Source organism: Numenius arquata, chromosome 9 (assembly GCF_964106895.1).
Source record: "Numenius arquata chromosome 9, bNumArq3.hap1.1, whole genome shotgun sequence".
NCBI classification, from domain to species: Eukaryota; Metazoa; Chordata; class Aves; order Charadriiformes; family Scolopacidae; genus Numenius; species Numenius arquata.
This window is the reverse complement of record NC_133584.1, coordinates 56,703,680-56,725,502: the sequence shown is the minus strand read 5'-3', so window position 1 is coordinate 56,725,502 and position 21,823 is coordinate 56,703,680. Positions and strand designations below refer to the sequence as shown.

The window sequence follows — 21,823 nt, the reverse complement described above, 5'->3', positions numbered from 1 at the left end:
TGGCATGAAGGAGCCAGTGAGAGCGGGACCAAGCAGTCTTTAAGCCCTGAGAAATTGTTCACGGAGGAAACCCCTCCTTCCGTATGCCCTTCAGGAAAGTAGAACATCAATTCCCGAGCTCAGACCCCCATCAACACACCCCGAAGCTCATTCCTGAAGCCGTCTCTGAGATATTATCTATGATAACCATGGAAAGAGTGGTCTGGGTAAGCTGGAGACCTTGCAACTCCCCTTCCTCACCCTGCAAACGTGTCCTCAGACCTGCTCTGCAAGAGCCTCTCCCCTCCCCTGCATGCTCTCGGCCCTCCACCTCTCCTCCCGAGCCACAGAGCTGAAGGAAACATGGGTTTCCATGGCCAGACTGGTCTTCTTGTCCCAAAACTGGACTCTTTATCCAGTGTGCAAAAGAGCTGAGATATTAATTTCATTTCTGTGCAGAGATGGGTGCTAGGTGGAAGCCTGACAAAGCTGGCGCACCTTGGCTTATGCATTAAGCTTTTATATTTTACAAAAATTGACTACTTGGCATAGTACTCACAGGCGGCTCATGATTTCACAATAAGCTCCTATTGACTACTTGTATTCTTATTTTGAGTGAAAGTACATTTGTAAACTACTGCATGTGCTCAGGGAGTACGGGTCTCATCTAGGAGCTGTACAATTTAAGATTTGGAGGCTGTGCTTTTCACATTATAATGAGCTTATCTCACTTAAAAGGACACATACTTTTTATTTTCAGCACTTCGTAACACCCAGCAACCTTGCAGCTTTAACGGAATGCCCCTGTTCTCCCCAGTTAGGTTCCTTGCGTCCTTTGGCTCTCTGCAGGCTGATACAACACGCTTGTTCCCTTCGATTGCCCGAGGCCTTTTCTACCTTAGCAACATCGCCTCTGCTCTGCCATCATCAACACCCTCACAAGCGCCTCTCGAGTTTCCGTGTGAGGAAGGAAGGCTGCAGGGCACCGAGCCCCCCCCACCGCCCGCTTGATGGGCTACCTCATCTTTTTTGTTTGGCTTAAAACGGGAATAGATTTCACAGAGCTTTTAAAAAACCCTCCCTGCGCACGGCTCGGGCGCGTGATTAAATGCGTAATTAAACTGCTTTTTAGGCCCAACGGCCGGTCTCGCGCAGCCACCTCAGGCAGGCGGATACCCCACCCCCTCCTCGGGCCACGCCCCCCGCCGCTCCCGCCAATCAGAAGGCGGCAGCAGTGCGTACCCCCCCCCCCCCCCCCGCTCTCCACTGGGAAGCGGAGCGACGCGCAGCGCAGTTCCCCGCCTCCTCTGTGCGCATGCGCGGCGGCCGCCAAGGCGGGTGTTGTTTGATCCTAACGCGCAACCGGCCGTGTGCGGGCCGGGCCAGGCGATGTCGGCGGAGCAGGGAAGGACGGAGCCGGCGGACGACAGCGGTAGGTGTCCGTTTCGCTGGTAGGGAGCCAGCGGGACTGCGGCCGGGCGGGGAGTGAGGGACCGGGGCGGCGGGGGCCTAACCCGCGTCCCGCGCGCGGGAGGCCGGGGCCTGCGCATGCGCGGCGGACGCTCGCGCGCGATTGCTTCAGGTGCTTTGGCAATGGCATTAACGCTCCTTTTCTCCGTCCCCAGAGTCGGACGTCTTTGAAATTGTTCTCCCGATCACCGTCTTCGTGCTGAGCGATGATGATTTTCTGCAGGATGAGGCTGAGGAGCCAACAGCTTCGGTTCCCGAGTGGAAGGAGGAGGGTGAGCAAGGGGGCGACTTAAACAATAGCGGTTTCCTGAAAAGCAACGTGACACCTTCAAATGACGGTAACAGTGAAAGCATTTATGAAGAAAACAAGATTCCTACAAATAAGGATAATGGTATGAAATACTGTGAAGAAAAATGTGTTGCTGAGAGTGCGTGTAACAGATCAAAATCACCTTTAAGCGATCAGTGTGATAGCAGCACGGGTAAATGTCTTCAAAATTATGTATTGCCTACCTCACCTTGCAAAACAGAGCTTACAGAGATCAACGAAACCAGTGACAGAAAAGAATGTGATGGTGGTGATGGCGGCTTTCAGAAGATTCCTCCGCTCCTCTCCTCTGCTGGCAATGAGGGTGGAGGTGAGACCATCGAGCCAAGCAGGCAGGTGACATCAGCAGCAATATCCGAACGTGAAGAGGAACTTGTCGGTGTTGCAGGTGTTCTTTCTGATGGCAGTCAAGAGAAACAGCCAGAAATCCGGAAGGAGATGGAGATAATTGTTGAAATGGAAGGTAAGTTGTTAATAAGACTAGTGCGAGACTGTAAGAAATGTGGTAAATCTCAAGTTTTTGAAATAGGTAGGAAAGTGTACAGGAAGAATGCCAAACTTAATTGTTTAGAGTAAGCGTTTCAACATAGATTAATATTGTATAGAGCAGAAAAAGAATATTAGATGGAGTATGCTTTGTTCTTTCACAGACTCCTTTGAAAAGTATTGAAACCACAGTAAATTGATAGTTTCATTCTGCTGCAGTTTGCAAAAGGGTGGCCTTTCATTAGAGAAAAGGATCTGAAAATTAAAAAAAAAAAAAAAGCAGGAGCATCATACTTATGAGAATAGAGCCCTAGCAAAGTTTAGTGACAGTACTTTTGTAGGAATTCTGGGATAAAGCTATTCCATTACAAACTGTAGGGGGTGCAGGGTTGTCCTGTGAAATCCAGAGCTTTGATTGAAAAGAGGAAGTGGAAAGAATGAGGCTTCTAACTAGGATTTATTCTCTTAAAACATTATTGAAATGTTGAAAGGGCGGAAAGCATGGAGAAATAAAGTGGAGATAGGGAAATATTAAGAAAGCATAAGGAGTGAAGAGCAAGCAAGTAATTAGATAATTTGGTATTATGACTACCAATTAATCATTAACATTGGTGATCATGTGAAATTTCATGGATGTGACTTTTTTTCCCCTTGTAGGTCCTGATTCTTCAAAGGATGGAGACAGTGAAGGTAATAATAGAAAAAGAAAGAGAAGAAAATTTGAAAATGAAACACTGACTTCTCCTTTGGAACACAGTTTGAAAGAAGAACCGGAATTTACCTATAATTGTTCTGCTCCATTTCTTAACGGATGTTTTTCTACTTCAGAAGAATTGTTAAATGATGTAGGGAAAGTAGGGAAACTGGAGATGAATGCTTCCACTTCTGCTGAATCAAATACTACTGGAGAGCATATTTCTAAGACATTAACTCCATTTCCTAAAAAAAGACATCGGCAACAAAAAGTTGTTTCTCCTCATGCCAGCCCAAAAGAATTGCAAAGCCAGCAAGAAGGTTTAGGGTGGCTAAGTAATAGTGTAACCATCAAACCTCTTTCTAAAGCATCTTGTTCTAGAAATAAGAATGAAAGTTTGAATTTGAAGTGCAGGTTTTGTAGTTCTGTATATAAATGTAGTGGACGTCTAAAGAGACATGTTTATTCAGCTCATAAAGACAAGAAAATACATAAATGCTGCTTTTGTAAAAGAACCTTTTTCTTTCCTGTCAACCTTAAGAATCACCTTAAATTTCATAAGAAACTGAGTAGGTTGCAAAAGGCAAGAAAAAATAGAATTAATGCGAGAAAAACTAGGCAGAGAAAGTCTGAAGAAAGAAAATCTGAGGCCAAGAAAAAAGAAAGTAAGTATGAGAAATTTTTCATCAAAATTGAAAGGGACTTTACGCCTCTGGGTGTGCCGGTTAGTTTTTCCTGCAAAATTTGTTTCTTTGCTTCGTCAAATCCTAGGATTTTTATTCATCACATGAAGGGACATAAAGAGAGACCACCTTACCAGTGTCCTCAATGTGATTACTCCTGCATTAGCTTATCTTATCTGTTAAATCACATGTACTGGCATGCTGGCTATAAGCTCTACCAGTGCAGGTTTTGCACCTTTTTTTCGTTATATTTTGCCAGCATGGTAAGGCATAGCTACATACACACAGAGGCTAAACCTTATACCTGTGAGTGCTGCCAGTCAGCATTCTCAAGCATCACAGAGTTAGAGGGACACAGAAGATTACATGCGGGCAAAGAAACGTGCCCAGGGCAGCAAAGCGACATCGTAATTGGAAGAAAAAGAACTCGAAGACCTTTAAAGACTTACACGTGTGATGAGTGTAACGTAGTGTTTCACACTCGGGGACATCTCAGCTTTCATAAGAAATTTCATGAACAGTTTAAGGCTACAGCTAAGGGTTATATAAATCAGAGCAACGAATATCATAAAGGCAAAGTATGCAAAGTTGACAGTGATTCCCAGGACCATGTTACTCTGTCTCTTCCTGGTAAAAAAAATTACTGTTTTAGTGGGGGAACGCTGGCTTCAGACTTCAAGCGAGCAGGTGATGTGCGGGACGATAAGAAAATGTGCTCCAGAAAGAAATTCTATGAAAACAGCCATGGAAGTAACAGCATATCTGTTACTGGGAATAGATCAGGAGATCCTCTGAATTCTGTCATTTGCAAAGAGGAACCTCTCTTCAACTCCAGGGCCTCTCATTCACAAGTTCAAGATGATGATGCGTATCATAGATTTGTGGAAAACTTAAAGGATACGTGGCCTTCCAATTTGTCTACGTTCAAAATGTACAAGTGCCAGCACTGCCGTTATGCTACTGCTGTTCACAGAGACTTTCAGCTGCACCTAAAAATACATACAGATGTAAGACCATTTGTGTGTAAAGAATGCAATGAGACATTTAAAACATCAAACCATTTGCAGAAACACAACCTTATTCACGTAAAGAATGGATACGGCTTTGGCCATTGCCTCTATGTAGACAGACGTTTAGAAAATCTTGAATTGCATCATGAAATGTACGTAGGCATGTACCCAGAAAGAGATTTGGGTTCCTCAGAAAGTTCAAACAGAGTCCATTCCTTGCTGGGTTCGGAAGTCTGCGGGGTACAGCCAGGTGTCCAGAAGGGCAGAGAAAATCATCTGCTGGCACAAAGTCAGCCACGATTCTATCAGTGTGCAGAGTGCGAGTATGCTACTTACATTTTAAGCAACCTCGAACTCCATGTGAGAACTCACACAGGTGAGAAACCTTACAGCTGCAGTGTTTGTCAGAAGAAGTTCCGTACTTCCAGTCACCTGAAAAGACACGGAGTCACACATTTTAATGTGGAGCGTCTCAAGTGCAGGAGCTGTGACTATTCGACAAACAAATGGCTGTCCCTAAAACAGCATCTGGCTTCACACTCTCGGGAGGAAGGCTCGTCTGCCGGCTGCTTCTACGAACAAATGCAGCTGCCCGTCAAAACGTACAGGTGTGAAGAGTGTGGCTATTCCACACCCCACAATGGAAACCTGAAGCCGCACTTGAGAATTCACACGGGGGAGAAGCCCTTCAAGTGCGATCGCTGCCCGGTGGCTTTCCGCACATCCAGCCACCTGAAGCGCCACTTGCTGACTCATTTAAAGTTGCGCTGCAGAAGGTGTAAGTTTTCTACGGTAGATAAACGCGCTTTCCAAAAGCATGTGAAAACGCACACCAAAAAGTACAAGTGTGGAAAGTGTAACGTGACGCTGCCTACCAAAAAACTTCTGGAAAAGCATAAGCGGCAGCATAAGCTTGGAATATAAGCTTGGGAATTGCGAGTTGGCACTCGGATCTGGAAAGGTTTGTGTGCCCTGAATTTGCTCATTGCTTTACATTCCCCTGCTGTTCCCAGAACGGTGGCTGGTAATGGATGTATCCAGAGTCTTGGTTCCAGAGAGTGAAACTCACAGTACTGGTTTGCTCTGGGTTCTTCTGAGAACTTCAGTTCTAGCACAGGCTGTGCTAGAGAAGGTCTTTGAGGTACTTTCTCATGCCCGAGTAACTTCTTAATGCCATGAGGTCAGTTACGATTTGGGCAGTGTTCACCAGTTTAGTTAATCTGTGCCACTTTTTTTCTTCTAGAAAATTAATTAAAAAAAAATAAATTGTTTAACTGAAGGAATGTTTAAAGGGAGGGAAGGAAGTGCACATTATATTGTATAATAATAACTTTTCATTTAAAAATTGTCATTGTGTTTGGAGGCTTAACACTACCTCCCATCTGCTGAAAGTTGCATTCCCACTCCCGGGTTCTCTTGCGATACTTGTAATAGAAAAAAAAATAGTATCTCACAAAATTAAAGAAAGAGAAGATTTGTGTTATCAGTGGATATTTGGGATGTGAAAATGTTTTCTCTGTGTGTGTGTATATAAAGGGTTTATTAGGCGGTTATCTTGTCTGTACTTTTGATAATTCTTTGAGTAGTCTGACAGAAATGGTGTTGTCCTTAATCAGATATTTTATAGTACTGAGAATCCTTAAATTAATCTTCATCAATTTTATGGAAAAGTCTGATGTTAATCTAGTATGAAATGCCTTATCTTTTCTCAGGCTGGTAGTTACTATACTCTTTGTTTCCTAAAATAGACAATACCGTACTTTTCAAAGAACTTCTCTGTTAATTTAACCACTTGCTGATAAATTGCAAATACTACTTAGTTACATCGAGAACCTTAGCAGTATCCTGAATTGTAAAATTTATTTTGTGAAAGAACTTTACTGCGCATCTAAAAAACCGCGTATAAGGACTGCTTGTGCCAGACAGCTGTTGTTACCTGGTTATGGTGAAGACGGACAGACGCTTCTTCCACTTTAGATTCAAATTGAGACAAATCTTTGCTCATTTTAGGGAGTCATGGGGTGCTCGAAATGCTGTGTGGACATCACTGACCGCAGTATTGATAACAGCGGCGTCACCCTCTTGTGTGAGGGGAAGACAGTGGCTAAGGACTGGTGCCAGCTGTCTCCTGATGTTACAGTTCAGTCCATGAAACAGCAGAATAAACCTATAGCTTAATGTAGAGAATGTAAACATGAACCTGGCACTGCTTCTTCACTGCTCTCAGAGGTATGCTTTTCTTTATTAATAGGGATGGGTTGCCCAGAGAGGTGGTGGAGTCTCTTTGGAGAGACCTCTTTGGAGATGCTCAGAAGCCATCTGGACGTGGTCCTGGGCCACCAGCTTTGGGTGGCCCTGCCTGAGCAGGGGGTTGGACCAGGGGACCTCCAGAGGTCCCACAGCCATTCTGTGATTCGGAACGTGATTTTCCAAGAGTGGATCGAAACTCATGAGTAGATGCATATGTTTAAAGCCAGCTCAACAAAAGTATTTTAAAGTGATCTAGTTCTTTGTGGCTGCAGTAAAATCACAGAGTCACAGAATGATAAGGGGTTGGAAGGGACCTCTGGAGATCATCTAGTCCAACCCCCCTACCAGAGAAGGTCCACCTAGAGCAGGTTGCACAGGAACGTGTCCAGGCGGGTTTTAAATGTCTCCAGAGACGGAGACTCCACCACCTCTCTGGGCAGCCTGTTCCAGGGCTCTTCCATCCTCAAAGGAAAGAAGTTCCTCCTCATGTGGAGGAGGTAGAACTTATTATATTCAAGTTTGTGCCCATTTCCTCTTGTCCTGTCCCTGGGCACCACTGAAAAAAGACTGGACCCTTCCTCCTGACACCCACCCTTTAAGTATTTATAGGCATTGATCAGATCCCCCCCCTCAGTCTTCTCTTTTCCAGACTAAAAAGACCCAAGTCCCTCAGCCTCTCCTCGTAAGGGAGATGCTCCAGGCCCCTAATAGTAGCCCTCTGCTGTACCCTCTTCAGTTCCCTGTCCTTGAACTGGGGAGCCCAGAACAGTGCTTCAGATGGGGCCTCACCAGGGCAGAGTAAACGGGGAGGATGATCTCCCTCCATCTGCTGGTCACACTTTTCTTCATGCGCCCCAGGATGCCATTGGCCAGACAAGTAAATATCTGTGACTGTGAACCCTGGTGGTTCCAGATGTTTTTTGCTACAAACTGGGAAGTCCCCATTTGGGAATGAGTGGTTCAGGTCTTAGAAGGATCGAGCGAACCACCAAATACAGTCGTGAGGAAGAAGGACTTTATCCTGATCTGAATAAAGAAAAGCATTTCTGGGAAATAATAACACAGATGTACGAGCGTGGAAGAATTTTTACCTGCGTTACTGTATGATTCTGATGGTTTATTTGAAGAAAAATTCAAAAGAAGAGGTGAAAAGAGGAAATAAAAATGTGAAGAAAATTATAAATATTTACCAGATAAGATTAGGAAAGTTAAACCTTACAGAGAATAATTTTTTTATAAGTACGGTGTACAATGATGAAGAAGGGAGCCCCATTTAAGGAGGGTAAATTAATTGAAGGAAATTTTTGAAAGAGTTTGTAAGCAGCCTAAGTTTCTTATCGTTGTAAGAAAAACAGAAGACGTTTTGGGATGGAGCTCGATGAGGTTGTAAAACTGGTGCTTCCAGGTGGTTGCCTGTAATAAATATAAATAAAGTGTTTCATGACTGATGAGGTTCCCCGCTGTTCCTTACGCAGTGCGCTGCCGTTTGGGGGATTGGAAGGGATTCTCAGTCTGGCGAGTCAGAAGAATTTAAATATAAAGGCAAACTCATTTCAAAATAAGCAAATTAGCTATTCTTGATTTTATTTTTTTGTTTGTTTTGCTAGCTAGAAGTGTAATATTTTTTATTCTTGCAGAGTTTTAACAAAAAGCAAAGCCTTTCCTATATCGTGCTGTGAAGTTTTCTGTTTCAACCAAAAAAGAAATTGCTTAATTTTCTTTATGAACACATCTTGAATTTGGAGAAAACGGTAAAATGTAATAGGAAATCACAGGAACGACAAACAACTCGAGCAAATAGGTGTCATTTGATCTGCTAAACGAGGGAATAAAAGTAAAACATGGGGTAAAGTTAATGAAAATAGGTGGATCGGACCATGCTGCAATCTGGTGAACCTCCAACCAGATTTATCTACACCAGAAGGAAGGAAATATGGCAGTTTTTATTTACTTTACTTTATGTTACTCTGTGCTACTACCTCAGTTTCCATTTGGGCTGCAGTAAATGCGCGGTTTTTTCCTCAAATTAACACGCTGCAAATGCCACATTGGCAAAATCGGATTTTATTCCGCCGTCCCCATCCTTCCTTATTTGTGTCCTTTGGGGAATTTGACCGAATTTACTGAATTTCATCGTTTTAAGGGCCAGGAGCCGGGCCCGCCCGCCGTGCGCACCTCCGGCCGACAGGCGGCGCTAACCACCAAAGCGCCCCGCCCGAGAGGCCGCGGAGCCCGCGCATGCGCACAGCAGCCAACTGCCCCATTTCCCATGCCCCTGTGCGCATGCGCAGACAGCGCTCCCAGAGGCGGAGGGCGCCTGCGCGGGGTCTGGGCCGGCCCCGCTGAGGCGAGCGGCGTTGCTTTCCTCTCACTGCTTTTTCTCTGCCGGGTTCCCAGTCCTTTCGTCGCCAAGATGCCGCGGATTATGATTAAAGGCGGTGTGTGGCGGAACACCGAGGTAAGACCCTGATCGCTTCGATATCGCTCCCCTCACGCGAGGGCTGCGGCCTCAGCGGCTGGGGGGGGGGGTGTCCCGCGCTACTGCGCAGGCGCTGATGGAGGGGTCGTGTTGCGCATGTCCAGGGGTTCACATTGTAGATTGTCTTAAAACAGTGAGGGGGGAGAGTGGGGTGTTTCTGGGGTCTGTGTAGTGGGGAGTGTAGAGGGTTAGGCGTCTGCGGGCCCTGTGGCTCTGGTGGACTTGATTCGTCAGAATCCTGGGCCTTCCTCCTCGTCCCCTGCACTAGTGGGCAGAGGTCAGATCGGTGGTGTTTCCCCTGAAGGTTGCGTGTTGGGGAGGACAGGGAGCTCAGCACTGTCCCTGCCGCCTGGAGAAGCCGTCCCCCAACGGCTGGAGGGGATGCGTGGGCTGTGTCGTCCTCGGAGATGTTCATTCTGCAGCATGGAGTGTGTCTTAGACTGCATAGGCAGGGTTCTTAGTCTCTAGGGGTATGAGGGACCTGGAATATCTTGCCCTTGAAGACCCTTCCAAATACAGAAATGGTGAAGATGGGTATGGGCTCTTCATCTCCAGCCCGGAAGGCTTTGTACACAGAAATCTATGTGGCTTTCCAAAACAGAGGGGAAACCCCTCCCTCTCTCCCATTTTTGCCATCACGTGCTTTCAGAACTGGAACTGATCAAGGAAGGGAGAATAATAACATAAGAAATCAAGGATGTCAGTTTTATTAGATGGCATGTTTAATGCAAAAGAAAGTACCAAACACTGTGTAAAATCCAGAACTTTGGCACTCTATACTGTAAACGCTAGGCATGTATGTAGTTCCAGAAAGCAGTAGGGAAAAATAATAGAAGATAAATGTACCGTGTGTTGCGTGTGCTTTTAACCACTTGTGACCTATCAGCAATGGGCCAGGAGGCAGCTAAATTGGGGATCAGCGGAGGGGAGGATGAACCATTTTGTGCTTGCCCTGTTCTTATGGTCTTCCATAATTGATAATTTTGGTGACTATTAAGAGAAACAGCAGTGGGTTAAATAGATCATTTTTTCACTCATTATTGAGTACCGAAGAAGAAGTAGCTCTCTTTGGTGATATTTTTTTTTGATGAACACTTTGATTATGCATGCAGCATTAAAAATGCAGGAAGTGGAACCAGTTTATATCAGGTCATTCATAAAATGATCGATGGCCTGCAAAAAAAGCCTGCCAGTGTGATCAGTATGGCTACTGGATGCCATATAACACCAAGTAAATTTTTAAAAACAGGAAAGAATTTTTATTTTTAAATAGAAATTACATGAATTGTTTCCTGTAGCAGCTCAGGCCAGAGCTTGTCATCAGCTTACACTTAAAGCTCTGTGCGCTCTGAGAGATGTCTGTGTTAGATGGAGTATCTGTCCTTGATGACTAGCGTCTGCGCGGTACAGCTGAGCAGATTCTGAACACAACTACAAGTAGCTACAGGATACAGAAGAGGAACATCTGTGGTTGACAATGCTGCACGAATAGCTTTGATGCATTTAAAATACAACTTTCTGACCTGTGAGGAAACCAGAGATAATGAACTCATTTACCTGAGGGGAGGGGAGAGAGGGATTGATGGGTGGATTGACAGACAATTGGTAGGACTTCCAGCTTTTGATGAAATCTTAGTGCACATTTTGATGTATGTGAACAACCTGACTCCCAAGATGAATCCATTACATTTTTGGTTTTTTTTTCCCCAGAAGTTTATATGCTTTGGGGAATGCAGTTTTGGATGTTAACAAGTGATCTGTTTAAAGATTTACTTGTGAAAGAGAAACTTAATATAAAGTCCCTTTATTTTTGTGATACTTTCTTTTTTAACAGCATATTCCTTTGATGGGTAGATATTCCATTTTCATTAAAATATGCAAGTAAAAAGTAAGATAATTTTTTGGTATTATTTAAAATAAACCACCCAAATGTATCTATCAGTTCTACTTTTTTTCCAAATTTTGTGTCATTACCAGACAAACACTTCCCTACCTCTTTATTGCTCTCCTTCAAGGAAGGCATACAGAACCTTTAAAAATTGGGATTGAAAGTAATCGTTTTGAAAGATCTGTTGGGTCTGTGAAGTTGGTTACAGTAATCATCATGTGTCTTTTTCATTTAATCTTTATTGATTCATTGGCCTTTGAAATACAAATCCTCATTCATCTTGAGAATAAAAGGTGGAAAAGAAGCAGCAGGGCTGTGCTCTTTCCACTGGATTAGCCCTTTAGGTGAAATCCACCGTCCTTTTCCCTGCTTGAGCTCAAACTTTCTGTTTTGCAAGTTCTTGTGATTCATAACGGTTGTTTTGGGTTTTTTTTTAAAGGATGAAATTCTGAAAGCAGCTGTGATGAAATATGGCAAAAACCAATGGTCTCGTATTGCTTCTTTATTGCATAGAAAATCAGCAAAGCAGTGCAAAGCCAGATGGTAAGTGAGAAGATCCATGTCTGGGAATATAAGATTCACAATTAATGGGAATTTAGAAATTACCACAGATCAATTTATGTCCACAGAAGAACAATAGTTTTAAGATTGTTTGATTTCTGCTGTTGTGGATATTTTGAATTCCTGTTGCTTGGAAGTAATTGAACAAAAGTAGCCAAATGTTCTTTTTGCCAGTAAGTGCAGTGTTAGCAAATGCAGGATCACTTAAAATTGCATACACGATTTTTTTCCTGCATACTTAGACATTTTTAATCAGTGAGTATTACCAAGGAAGTAAAATTTTAAGATATTAATCTCTCTTACAGATTATTTTTAATTTTTCATACTGAGAGTTTGTCTTGAGGATAAATGTTTAGAAGTTGCACTGTGGAATTTCATTTTATACATACAAAAAAAAATGCAGCTTAAAACTAATGCAGATACATGCAATACAAATCTATTTGAGAATCAGATTTAGTTTCTTGAGTACTGAACTGCATATATTTATTAGAATACTTCTGTATAAAGTAGCAGTAGTGGCACAGTTAAAGATTAGTAAGATAACTGTTGAAGGGTCCAGACCAAACAAATCTACCGTTTCTGGTAACTTTGGTTGTTGTGATTGTTACTTTTCTTTTTCTGGATTAATTTTGTGACTCCTCACTTTGCCAGAATAAAGATGTGGAAAGGAAGAAGAGGCAATATCTGTATGAAAAGCAGTGGATAAATAACACACTTTAAAGCCCAAATACATATGTCATAAAAATACTCTGGAGTAACATCCTTTTGTAAAGAAAAAACTTGAAACTATGAAATCTGCATGACAAGATTTTGGAGTCTCATTGTGATGATTTGGATCAACACTGTTCTGAGTTAATTCAAGACAAATCAATTAATATCTTGGATCTGTTGTCCTTAACTTTTTCACTTTTTAACAGGTATGAATGGCTAGACCCGAGCATCAAAAAGACAGAGTGGTCACGGGAAGAGGAGGAGAAACTGTTGCACCTGGCCAAGCTGATGCCAACCCAGTGGAGAACCATTGCCCCGATTATTGGGAGAACTGCTGCACAGTGTTTGGAACACTATGAATTTCTGCTGTGAGTTACTGTTTTGCTAGAGGTGCACACCAGGAAAATCTGCAGGGTTTGTTGTAGCTCTGTGTCATTCCGTTCTCCCATGGTGCTGAAGTGTCGTGGTTTCAAGTTGACCAAGTCGTTCTGTAAGGAAATCCTTAAGGACCGTTTCTTTTCAGTTGATGTGTCTAGCTTGAAAGAAGAAGCTTCTGGAGCCTGGAGGACAGGCTTGAATAGAGATAGTTGTATTTTCCTGCTTCTGGTCATTCTGGCTAGAGGAATGTCAAGATTGATGCTTGTTACAAGCTTCCATATTAGGTTTATTTGGGTATTTTTTGACTGGCTGATCAACATGAGTGAGTGGGTGAGAGAGAAAAAAAAAGACACACACAAACCCATATGTTTTTGAAATGGTCGAATGTGCAGCCGTCATCTCTGTACCTACAGAGGGTTTTTTTTAGGCTGTGAGAAGGGAAGGAAATTGCTGTTTTGCCTTTGAGCTTTCTTAATTCTGGTGTGATTGGTTGAGTGTAAAAGCGTAATGGGAAACTCAATTGTTTGTTTTGCCACGCTACCTGAATTCTTGTCCTTACTGCTAAAGATTACCCAAGGAGAGTTCTCTACTATTAGCTTTGTCAACACTGTATTTTATAATATATTTTATAGTTATAATGTAATACTATGTTGGCTTCTTTCTCTTGTCTGATTTAAGACTGTGTGACTGTACCATGTTCGCTAATCTTTTCTGCAGTAATGGTGTAACAGGTTTATGTATGGTACACAGCACGAGGTTACTTTTTTTTGATCAGTCTTTGGGGCCATTTAAGGGATGGTTATTATGATCCTGGGGAAAAAACTAAGAGCCAGTTGTGACATACATACAATATGTTTTTAGGGACAAAGCTGCTCAGAGAGACAATGAAGAAGAAACTGCTGATGATCCTCGGAAACTTAAACCGGGAGAAATTGATCCAAATCCAGAAACCAAACCAGCCAGGCCAGATCCTATTGACATGGATGAAGGTAAGATAGGAGTTTCTTTACTGTTTTTTGACAGAAATCTGATCTCTTTGGTTTTACCTTTTACACAGCCTCTGTACCCTGGGTTTCTTTTGTCTTTTTTTCTCTGCCCCCAATGATTTTTTTCTACGGGTTTTGTTTTATTTCTTTATCTGGCCAATCAGTTATACTTCTCCAATTTTCTTTTCCTTTTCTTTGTGTGTTTTTTGCTTTCTAATCTGTCCTCATCATCTCTTACCATGACTGACTGTTACTTGCTTTGACAACTGCTCTGCTTGTTTGCATTCTTATTTCTGTATCTTTATCTTTTCCCATCAGCTCCTACCTCCCAGATGAGGCTGAAGCACAGGAGGCCTACATGACTTTTTTTCCTTGTACATAGCAATGTTATGAACTAAAAAAATGAACATTGCTAAAATTCCATGAATGGCCCAGTGCTGTTTTGAACAGTCACAAGTTCACAAATACAGCGCTCTTGGGTCTGGATGTAAATGAAATCAGCAAATTCTCTAATGGAGTATTTGAAGATGAGATGAAGATGGAAATGAGATTATAATTTTGTTAGTGTGGTCTGTTTGCCTCTTTATGCAGATATTTTGATTTGCTGTCATTATTAGTTGAATTATTTTCAACATTAGGCATTATTTTCTTAAAGTCTTCATTTCATCTGACCAATGATTTAGAAAATGTTTTGAAACAACTTGGAGAGAATTAGTTTAGCAATCATACAGAATGCTTGTGAAAACATTGATTCATTCAGCTTTTAGAGATTGCTTTGTGATCTTAATGTCACTTTTTCCCTTACTCCCATCTCTAAGTGCAAATTCACAACTGTATCTGTGCTATTGTAGATGAACTCGAAATGCTGTCTGAAGCTAGAGCTCGTCTGGCTAATACACAGGGAAAGAAGGCCAAAAGAAAAGCAAGAGAGAAGCAACTGGAAGAAGCTAGGTAAGCTCATGCTTAGTTTCATATACTGGGACTGCTTTTGTTGATTCTGGAGCACTTGGAACGCTTAAAGTCAGGCACAGCCTTAAGTCATTGCAGAATCAGACTTTTTGGTAGTCATTTGTGACAAGAGCTTAATTTTTATTGTTTAAATACATGCAGCCATATCTCAGCAGCAGCTGATTAAAGTAATACCAGATCTTAGGATACAGGAGCAATCTATAGGTATGGACTTCAATCACTAAGTATTGCTTTTTCTTAGACGGCTTGCTGCTCTCCAGAAAAGACGAGAACTTCGGGCTGCTGGAATTGAGATCCAGAAGAAAAGGAAAAAGAAGAGAGGTGTGGATTATAATGCAGAAATTCCATTTGAAAAGAAGCCTGCCCCTGGTTTTTATGATACATCAGAGGAAAACTACCAGTCCCTGGATGCAGATTTCAGGAAGCTACGTCAACAAGACCTGGATGGAGAATTAAGATCGTAAGTGTGTGTTACGCTAGGGAGGGAACAGTATATTTGAAAAAAAAAACCACCCCAACACGTGTGTAAGTCTGGAAATGTCTGAAATATAATGTAGGCAGGAGTTATATTTTCCGTGGGACAGATAACAGTGCAGGTTGCTTCTGCATTTTCAGTCTCTTGTATTTTTAATCTTTCTAAAAGGTCTAGGTGAACCCTTTTTCCATGGGAATAAAGTTTCTCAGGCACATTCTTACTCTATAAATGGAAATCTTACGTTTTTTGAGGTTCGTTTTCTTTTAGCGGTAGATTTGCTTATGTATTTGCTGACCTTTCTCCAAGTCATAACATTATTAAGATTGCTTACAGGAGTAGATTTTACTTGTTGTAGTATTACTTTTGATGGAATTGTTCTTAAGTAGAATCTTGTTAAATGCTTAATTTCTTCCCCTTCCCCCAAAAGATCCAAAAATATACAGTTGAGAAATTAAATGTCCATCTTCATGAGCAGCAGTATGGTACATATTTAATTGTACAATTGCATTTCCCGCTACTTCTGCCAGCTACTTTTTACTGAGAGGGTAGGTCCAGTCTACATATGATTTGGTTTATTAGTTTGGTATCTAATTAATTCTTACTGTACGGCTCTTAGTTCAGAGGGTCTGGCAGGAGCTTCAAACTGCCATGGATTACTAAATTATTTTTCAGAGGCTGACTCCATTGCTGTTTGAAGAAAATACCACTTTTGTTAAATACTGAAGAGAACTTGGTTCCCATACCCCTCAGAAAATGTTCGTCTTCCCTTAGCAACTGCTGGAGGAAAAGGGACTGTTCACATCCTCTTAATTCTTGCTATCTAAATTCTTGGGCTGGCATTTTTTACTTACTCCAGTGACCCTGCTGATTGTAGCTGAAGCAGCCACCTGTTGCCTAAATCTGGAATTTAGAGGCATTACACAGCCTTGTTCTAGGTTCTGCTGCAAGATCTGCAGATCGTATCTAATCAGTTCCACACCACAAGGTGGTTCAATCTTCCTGCAACATGTTTTATTTCAGCATACGATTTTTGATTAGGGTACAGGCTCTTTGCTTGTTTGCTTACTTCATAGCTGACCTGCATGTTCTAAACTGATTGTCTTATCCATAATGACAGTGAAAGGGAGGGAAGAGAGCGCAAAAAGGACAAACAACATATGAAACGCAAAAAAGAGTCAGACTTGCCTTCAGCTATTCTACAGACCAGTGGAGTGTCAGAATTTACCAAAAAAAGAAGTAAACTAGTGCTTCCAGCTCCTCAGGTAAGCTGTTCATTGATTAATAAATGAGTTACAAGGCCAGTGCCGATCAACGATTTCTGTTTCATCAAGTGAATCTCGTGGTTGTATTTTATCTTCTTATGCCTTGGGGTTTTCTCTTTTAAAGATCTCTGATATAGAACTTGAAGAAGTTGTAAAAGTCGGCCAGGCAAGTGAGATTGCACGCCAGACTGCTGAGGAATCTGGAATTACAAACTCAGCTTCCAGCACTCTTCTATCTGAATATAATGTGACCAACAACAGCATCGCGCTAAGGACTCCCAAAACTCCAGCAGCACAAGACAGGATCCTGCAGGTAGAGTATGAGCTTTTAAGTCAGCTGAATAGAAGGTGTAAGTACCATAGAAACATTCCTTAGATAACGTGCAGTAACGGGCATTGAACTGGCACATGATCTCCAGGACACACTGAAAGGGATAGAAGCAGATCCACTTCTGTCTGATAAGTTGTCACCTTATTTGAAAACATTATGATAATTTTGGGGTTTTTTATATCATATATTGCACACAAGTTTTATCATTAACCATTCTTCTGGTCTCTTACATATTTTTCCCCTTGTCTGTGGTACTTCTCAGCATTGAAGGTGTATATGGTCTTGTTTTCCTTAAAACAATGTCTTTTATTATTGCCTACTTACTTTTGCTGTTCAGCTTTTACTTCAGTTAACAAGAACTAATTAACTGCAACAACGCAAGAATATTTTGCTAGAATTTTATTGGCTTAAAACCACTTAAGGCAAAGGTTGTCTAAAACTACCTTTGCAGCCTCTGAATTATATTTGTGTTGTGCTGATTGTGTGAGTGTCCGGGTTCTTCCAAAAACTGGTAGTGTTGGGTAATGTTTTGTTGACTGTGGGGAAACGGCTAAATGAAATCAGTGCAGATAGCGTGTAAAACAAACAAACAAAACTCCACCCCCGAAACCCCACCCCAAAACCAAAAAACAACCCCTGTGTTGACAATGAGCTGTATTTCAGCAATTTTTGTTTCGTGATGGGAGAAAAGAGAAAGTTCCTGACTCCACAGGTCATGACCTAAGTCTCAGTGCAGTGTTTGCAGGAACGGTCATGTTGACCTTCATATGTAGTGCTCTGACATCACGTATATCACAGTATTGTGCATAAACACAGTTCTGTAGATGGGTTAGTAGTATTCTGTGAATATAATTGCTATATGCAGTAGTTTCATTATCTCAGCTCATTTTCAGAGTGCCTTAATTCTTCAGTGTAAAAAAAGACGAAAACACATAAATAGGAGGGTATTCATAAAAGTCCCGAATGAGTCATGGACCAAAAATCTGAACAGTGACCATCTCTTTTGGAACGTCCCTTTTGAAGTGCAGTTTGGATAAACTTCATCGGTGTTGGATTTCAGAGTGGAAGTGTGCTGTTCCCTCTGGAAATCAGGATCCTTAGGATGACTTGAGTATTCAGTCACTAATAAATCTTGCAGATATATGGAGTCTGGCAAACTGAAGGAAGTTGAAACGTTAAGTAATGCACTCATTTTTGCCATTCCAATTTATAATATATTTTACTGAAGATGAAGATTAAAATCCCTTTCAGTGGAACGTTAGGGTTTATAAGTACCAGTGTATGGGAGTTAAGAAGCGTTAAACATTTTTCCACAAACTGATTGATATTTAAATAACTCTTCAGCTCTTACTGCTTCTGAATCTGTTAAACATGTATAGTAGAGTCTGACTCTGAGTGTCTTAGTGATGCACTGCATGTGTTGTCTGTTCTACAGGAAGCACAGAATTTGATGGCTCTCACTAACGTGGATACCCCCCTGAAAGGAGGTCTTAACACTCCCTTGCATGAAAGTGACTTTTCGGGGGTAACGCCGCAGAAACAGGTTGTTCAGACTCCAAATACTGTGCTTTCCACACCCTTCAGGTAAAGCAGACTCTTTTGCTACTGGGTGCTTGGCTGGACATGTATTTAGTGAAGGCGGAGGGAGCAGATTGTAATGTGAGGAATAGTAGCTTATGATCAGTTCTTCAAATTTTAACTTGCTTTTTTATTTGAAGCCCTTGTTGTACAACTTTCTCCTTCTCTGCGTCTTTCACAAGCTCAGCCACATCATCTGTATTTGTACGGTGTACCACTCACTGGTGTTTTGGTCCAAAATGAGGTCTTCTGTGGTCTGGAGCAATATAAATTCTCCTGAAGTAATACAAGAGTATAAATAGTAAGAGGGAGTGTCATTCTGTATGCGGATCCTAGCCTTTCCAAAGTATTACCTCGGAGCCAAAGGTGTGGGAGGTCCCTTAGCCAAACCCACATTGAATTTTTGAAAAGCTGGAGTAAATATTTTATAAGCCATATATATCCAAAATGAAATATTTCTTATATTGCCAATCTAAATAGTATGGAATTGCTGGTTTAACTCTTACAGTGGGTCCTGAATAAATATATATCCCACAAATGCCAAATACCATACAGCTAAAAAGTACTACACTTGGTACATTTGGTCTGTCAATTTTTTCAACTTAGGTTCTAATTTTACTTGTATCATGTTAGTAGGAAAAGTGGAGAATGAAATAAAAAGGACCTTTATGGCAGCTTTTCAAAAGCAGCTTTATTTTGTTGTTTAAAAGCTGTGTGCAAAAGCCCTGCTCTTTTAATTGGATCTACATAAATGAATCCTTTTCTGGAGATCTACTGGCGTCAGTGCGGTGCAGAATGAATGTAGAGTTTGGCCTGGAGTGATCTGGCTGTTCATTTGGGTTATTTTGTATTAAAAAATGTAAAGACATACTATATTTGTTGCTTGTTTGGGGTTGTTTGTAGTATTTTTTTTTTAGCTTCTGAAGTTCAGATTTGCACATGTAAACATGGTACCTATGTATCAACTTGGGTTGCTTGCAGAAATTCTGTAACAGTGTGAAAATCCAAGACCTTGAGCAGAGAGAAAAGAATCCATTAAGTGGTTAAAATAAATAAAGGGAAGCCACAACTTTTTAAGGAGGCAGAGTAGTGAAGCAGAGCCATCATTGTATAATTTAGGCCAAAAGAGCAAATATTTAAGTACACCTTTTTTCCCTATGGTGGTATGAAATTTGTAACATTTTGAAGCATGGTTTTTATGGAAGTTGTTGCCTTCTTAACATTAAGTTGTTTTGTTTTCTTTCACACCCTAGGTATAAGCATTTTCTTAAAAGGTATTAAGCTGAAAATTGTAATAGGGTTTTAAACATTGCATGGAACTGAGATAAAACCGACTAGAAAACTAGAAAAAACTGACCGGCTTACTTGGAAATTGTTTCTTCTGGAAAGTGAACATAAGAGTTTTTCTACAAATGTAATCAACAAAGTAAATACATCTTATGAAACATTAGTTTGAAAACATAAAAATTCATTTTTCTGGTTTTTGTGGGTGTCATAAAAATGGGTGAACAACCTCAAGCAAGGGGGAAATATCACTTGCCTCTCCCAGACGTACCTGGTAAATAAGGCACTGCTGTATCCCGTTAAAGAGGACCAGTAATGTCTGTCAGGCCATATATACAATTGGGTTTGTCCACCGTTATGGCATCTGCTACTGAATTACAGTAACTAGGAGTAGACATGACGTATTAAATCATCTTGCCCAGTCTGTCTCTGCTAGGATTATTCTCTACAACACACATAAATTGATGTTGGAAAACATTTACATAATTGTAGATGAGTACCATAATGTAGACGTTTCTGTAAAAGATTTTCCTCTTCCTGAGCTTGTTTTCTTTGAGACATTTAATAATGTCTTATCAGTTTATTATTATCATCACCACTGTGTGAAACCTCATTATAAGTTGGCAGCAGAAAACTTGTGTCAATATCCAAGACAACGTCTGCACGCCTTTCATGTAGTAGGTTATTGGGACAGAGAACAATATTTCTTCCTAGGCTATGGGAGAAGCAACTGAAGCCCACAAAATCTAAGACTTAATCCATCTTGCCTAACCTTAGGTGCTTAAAAGTAATTATTGTAATGTAATTACTCCTTCAGCAATCAGTGAAAGCGAAGAGGCATTGACAGAGTGATTCATTCAGTTGTAAGGTGGGACAGCTGTTAAGCCACATGAATTCAGAATGAATGACTTGGCACAGGTGTTAGGAAAATCAGAGCTTGCAATTAAATCCTGATTAATGTATCCCAGAATAGTGCCTGGTGACTAGATAATCTCTGCTCTCAGAGTAACAGTGGGAGTTTGTGTTGATGTAGTTTGTGAAACTTCTTTTATCACAGTGACGTGCCTAGATTTCAGCTTGACAGGTACTTGGTTGCATCTTGCCAGGTTTAAACAATTTATTTTTTGGATTCTTCTAGTTGCATATTATGGTTTCACTGCCTCCCAAGGAAAAAATCTAGATTGTATTTATTAATGGTATTTACATAACTTTTTGTAGCTTTCAGACATTTGCAAGTAGAGTTCTTTGGGGAAAAAAAAATAAATCACTGTATCTGCACTTCCTCTAGAACACCTTCTCATGGGCCAGAAGGCTTAACTCCTCGTGGAGGACTAACTCCTAAACCTGTGGTTGGTACAACTCCTGGTAGAACTCCGCTGCGTGATAAATTGAACATCAACCCAGAAGAGGGAATGGCAGATTACAGTGACCCATCTTATGCAAAGCAAATGGTAAGAAGTACTTAAGAAATAGATGTCAGCGTTCTATTAATTTCCAGGATTTTTAATTCTTATCTCCTGAATGGAATTTTATCTTATAGCAAGTGTTATTTCTGCCACTTGTCTACAGGTCTATACTCGTCACCTGATAAAATCAAACCTTTATTTGAAAGAACAGAAATTTTGCCACTTAGAAGTGTGCTCAGAAAAAGCACTTTTCAGCTATTTGTCAAAGAAGACATAGTTAAGTTTCAGTTCTACTTGAAGAATCTTTGAAGCTGAGCAGGAAATGTATCTCCAGGAAAGATTAATTTTTCTTGCAATCCTACACAGCCCTCAAATCCTTCATCATCTTGGCTTCCCGATTTACCTACAGGACCTTTTCATCAGTCTGTCCTGTTGACAACATTGAACTAAAGGAGTTTAATTTTTGCCGTTAGGAGCACTTAGTTTTGAGATGTCCAGTAATCTGAGTCCCATCCAGGTTCTTTCATCGCATCTGACAACAGATGTTTCCTTTCTTGGAGATTCAGCCAGATGTACCCTGCCAATTAGACATGGTATAAAAGGGCATATACCTAA

General features: G+C 41.3%; 2 protein-coding genes across 2 annotated transcripts in view; both read left to right on the top strand.

The window, feature by feature from the left end:
• The first annotated feature begins 1,285 nt into the window (after nucleotides 1–1,285).
• LOC141468657 (uncharacterized) lies at nucleotides 1,286–5,897 on the top strand. The gene is made up of 3 exons (XM_074153798.1): nucleotides 1,286–1,411; nucleotides 1,605–2,240; nucleotides 2,921–5,897. The coding sequence occupies exons 1-3, from the start codon at nucleotides 1,369–1,371 to the stop codon at nucleotides 5,572–5,574; spliced, it is 3,333 nt and encodes a 1,110-aa protein (XP_074009899.1). The 5' UTR covers nucleotides 1,286–1,368; the 3' UTR covers nucleotides 5,575–5,897.
• A 3,305-nt stretch (nucleotides 5,898–9,202) lies between these two features.
• The window catches only part of CDC5L (cell division cycle 5 like), a 34,414-nt gene continuing 21,793 nt past the window's right edge, over nucleotides 9,203–21,823 (top strand). Inside the window, exons 1-10 of the mRNA XM_074154195.1 lie at nucleotides 9,203–9,358; nucleotides 11,707–11,810; nucleotides 12,746–12,907; nucleotides 13,779–13,906; nucleotides 14,755–14,854; nucleotides 15,114–15,332; nucleotides 16,465–16,609; nucleotides 16,734–16,922; nucleotides 18,376–18,524; nucleotides 21,091–21,253. Coding sequence (XP_074010296.1) covers nucleotides 9,314–9,358; nucleotides 11,707–11,810; nucleotides 12,746–12,907; nucleotides 13,779–13,906; nucleotides 14,755–14,854; nucleotides 15,114–15,332; nucleotides 16,465–16,609; nucleotides 16,734–16,922; nucleotides 18,376–18,524; nucleotides 21,091–21,253 — 1,404 coding nt within the window. The 5' untranslated portion in view covers nucleotides 9,203–9,313. The remainder of the gene's footprint in view (nucleotides 9,359–11,706; nucleotides 11,811–12,745; nucleotides 12,908–13,778; nucleotides 13,907–14,754; nucleotides 14,855–15,113; nucleotides 15,333–16,464; nucleotides 16,610–16,733; nucleotides 16,923–18,375; nucleotides 18,525–21,090; nucleotides 21,254–21,823) is intronic.